The sequence below is a fragment of the Elaeis guineensis genome, chromosome 4, assembly GCF_000442705.2.
Source record: "Elaeis guineensis isolate ETL-2024a chromosome 4, EG11, whole genome shotgun sequence".
Taxonomy (NCBI): domain Eukaryota; kingdom Viridiplantae; phylum Streptophyta; class Magnoliopsida; order Arecales; family Arecaceae; genus Elaeis; species Elaeis guineensis.
Genome location: NC_025996.2, coordinates 31,814,714 through 31,815,749, shown reverse-complemented (window position 1 = coordinate 31,815,749; position 1,036 = coordinate 31,814,714). Strand labels below are relative to the sequence as shown.

The window sequence follows — 1,036 nt, the reverse complement described above, 5'->3', positions numbered from 1 at the left end:
AATCATCCTAACCGTCGCAAGGGTAGATATGGAAAAATCGAATAAAGATTTGAAAGAAATCTGTGCCGAGACGATACGATGATCGACGAGAAACACGCGAGAGTAGCCTTCCAAAAGAGCATGTGGCGCGTAAACTGGTACACGTGGCAAGAATTCGACACGTCGCGGTCGGTTCCGGGTAGCCCGGGCAGCTATAGCCCTGCCCAGAGGTGAGTACACTGCCCCATCTTCTTCCACGAGGAAAACCACGGCACAAGCCGTTTCTTTCTCCAAAAGAACCCTCCCAACAATTCCCCAGTATAAAACCCCCTCCACGGCCCCTCTCCCTCCCATTTCGCCAAATCCCAAACCTCGCGGGAGATGATCGACGGCGGGGATCGCGCTTCGCTGGAACTCGCCTCCGATCCCGGCCGCTGATGGGGGATATCTACGTCAAGATGGTCGACGAAGGCGACTCCCCGGCCAAATGCCGCGAGGCCCGCCGCCGCAGGATCGAGATGCGCCGATTCGCCGCCGTCGCCGGCGACCCGCCCTCCAGGGCGGGGAGCCCGTCGCGGAGGGCAGAGAGGAAGCGGGAGGCGGAGCCGGAGGCGGCCTCCTCCGATCGCGCCAACAGTGGCGGCGAGAAGCGGAGCCGTCCCGCTGGGGATGACTCTCCGTCGCCGCCTCTCTCACTTGCTCATCCGTCCTTGGCGACGCCCTCTTCTCCTTCTACTACTTCTTCTCCCGTCGAAGGAGATGCAGCGCCGGCGATCGCGTCGAGCTCCGGCCAGGCCCCGGCGGGGGAGCCTCTGCTGGCGTTTGGTTCCATCTCGCTTTCCGGCCGGTCGCGGGAGATGGAGGACGCCATCTCCGTGCGGCCGGGCTTCTTCCGGCCGCCTGGCGGCGGCTCGACCCTGCACTTCTTCGCCGTCTTCGACGGCCACGGCGGCTCCCATGTAAGTGATCTCTACACCGCGTCTCTTCACGTTTCTTGAATTCAAAAATAAAATAAAATAAAAATCTATAATTGCGTAAACATGGGAGGCGCATGGGA

General features: G+C 60.9%; 1 protein-coding gene across 1 annotated transcript; it reads left to right on the top strand.

Annotated features, from left to right (window-relative positions):
* Positions 1–416: 416 nt before the first annotated feature.
* Positions 417–977, top strand: LOC140857292 (probable protein phosphatase 2C 75). Its single transcript, XM_073256069.1, has one exon. The coding sequence runs from the start codon at positions 417–419 to the stop codon at positions 975–977; it is 561 nt and encodes a 186-aa protein (XP_073112170.1).
* The last annotated feature ends 59 nt before the right edge of the window (positions 978–1,036 follow it).

Excerpts from the sequence above, each read along its gene's own strand:
- LOC140857292 (XM_073256069.1), top strand. The coding sequence starts at position 417 with ATGGGGGATATCTACGTCAAGATGGTCGACGAAGGCGACTCCCCGGCC.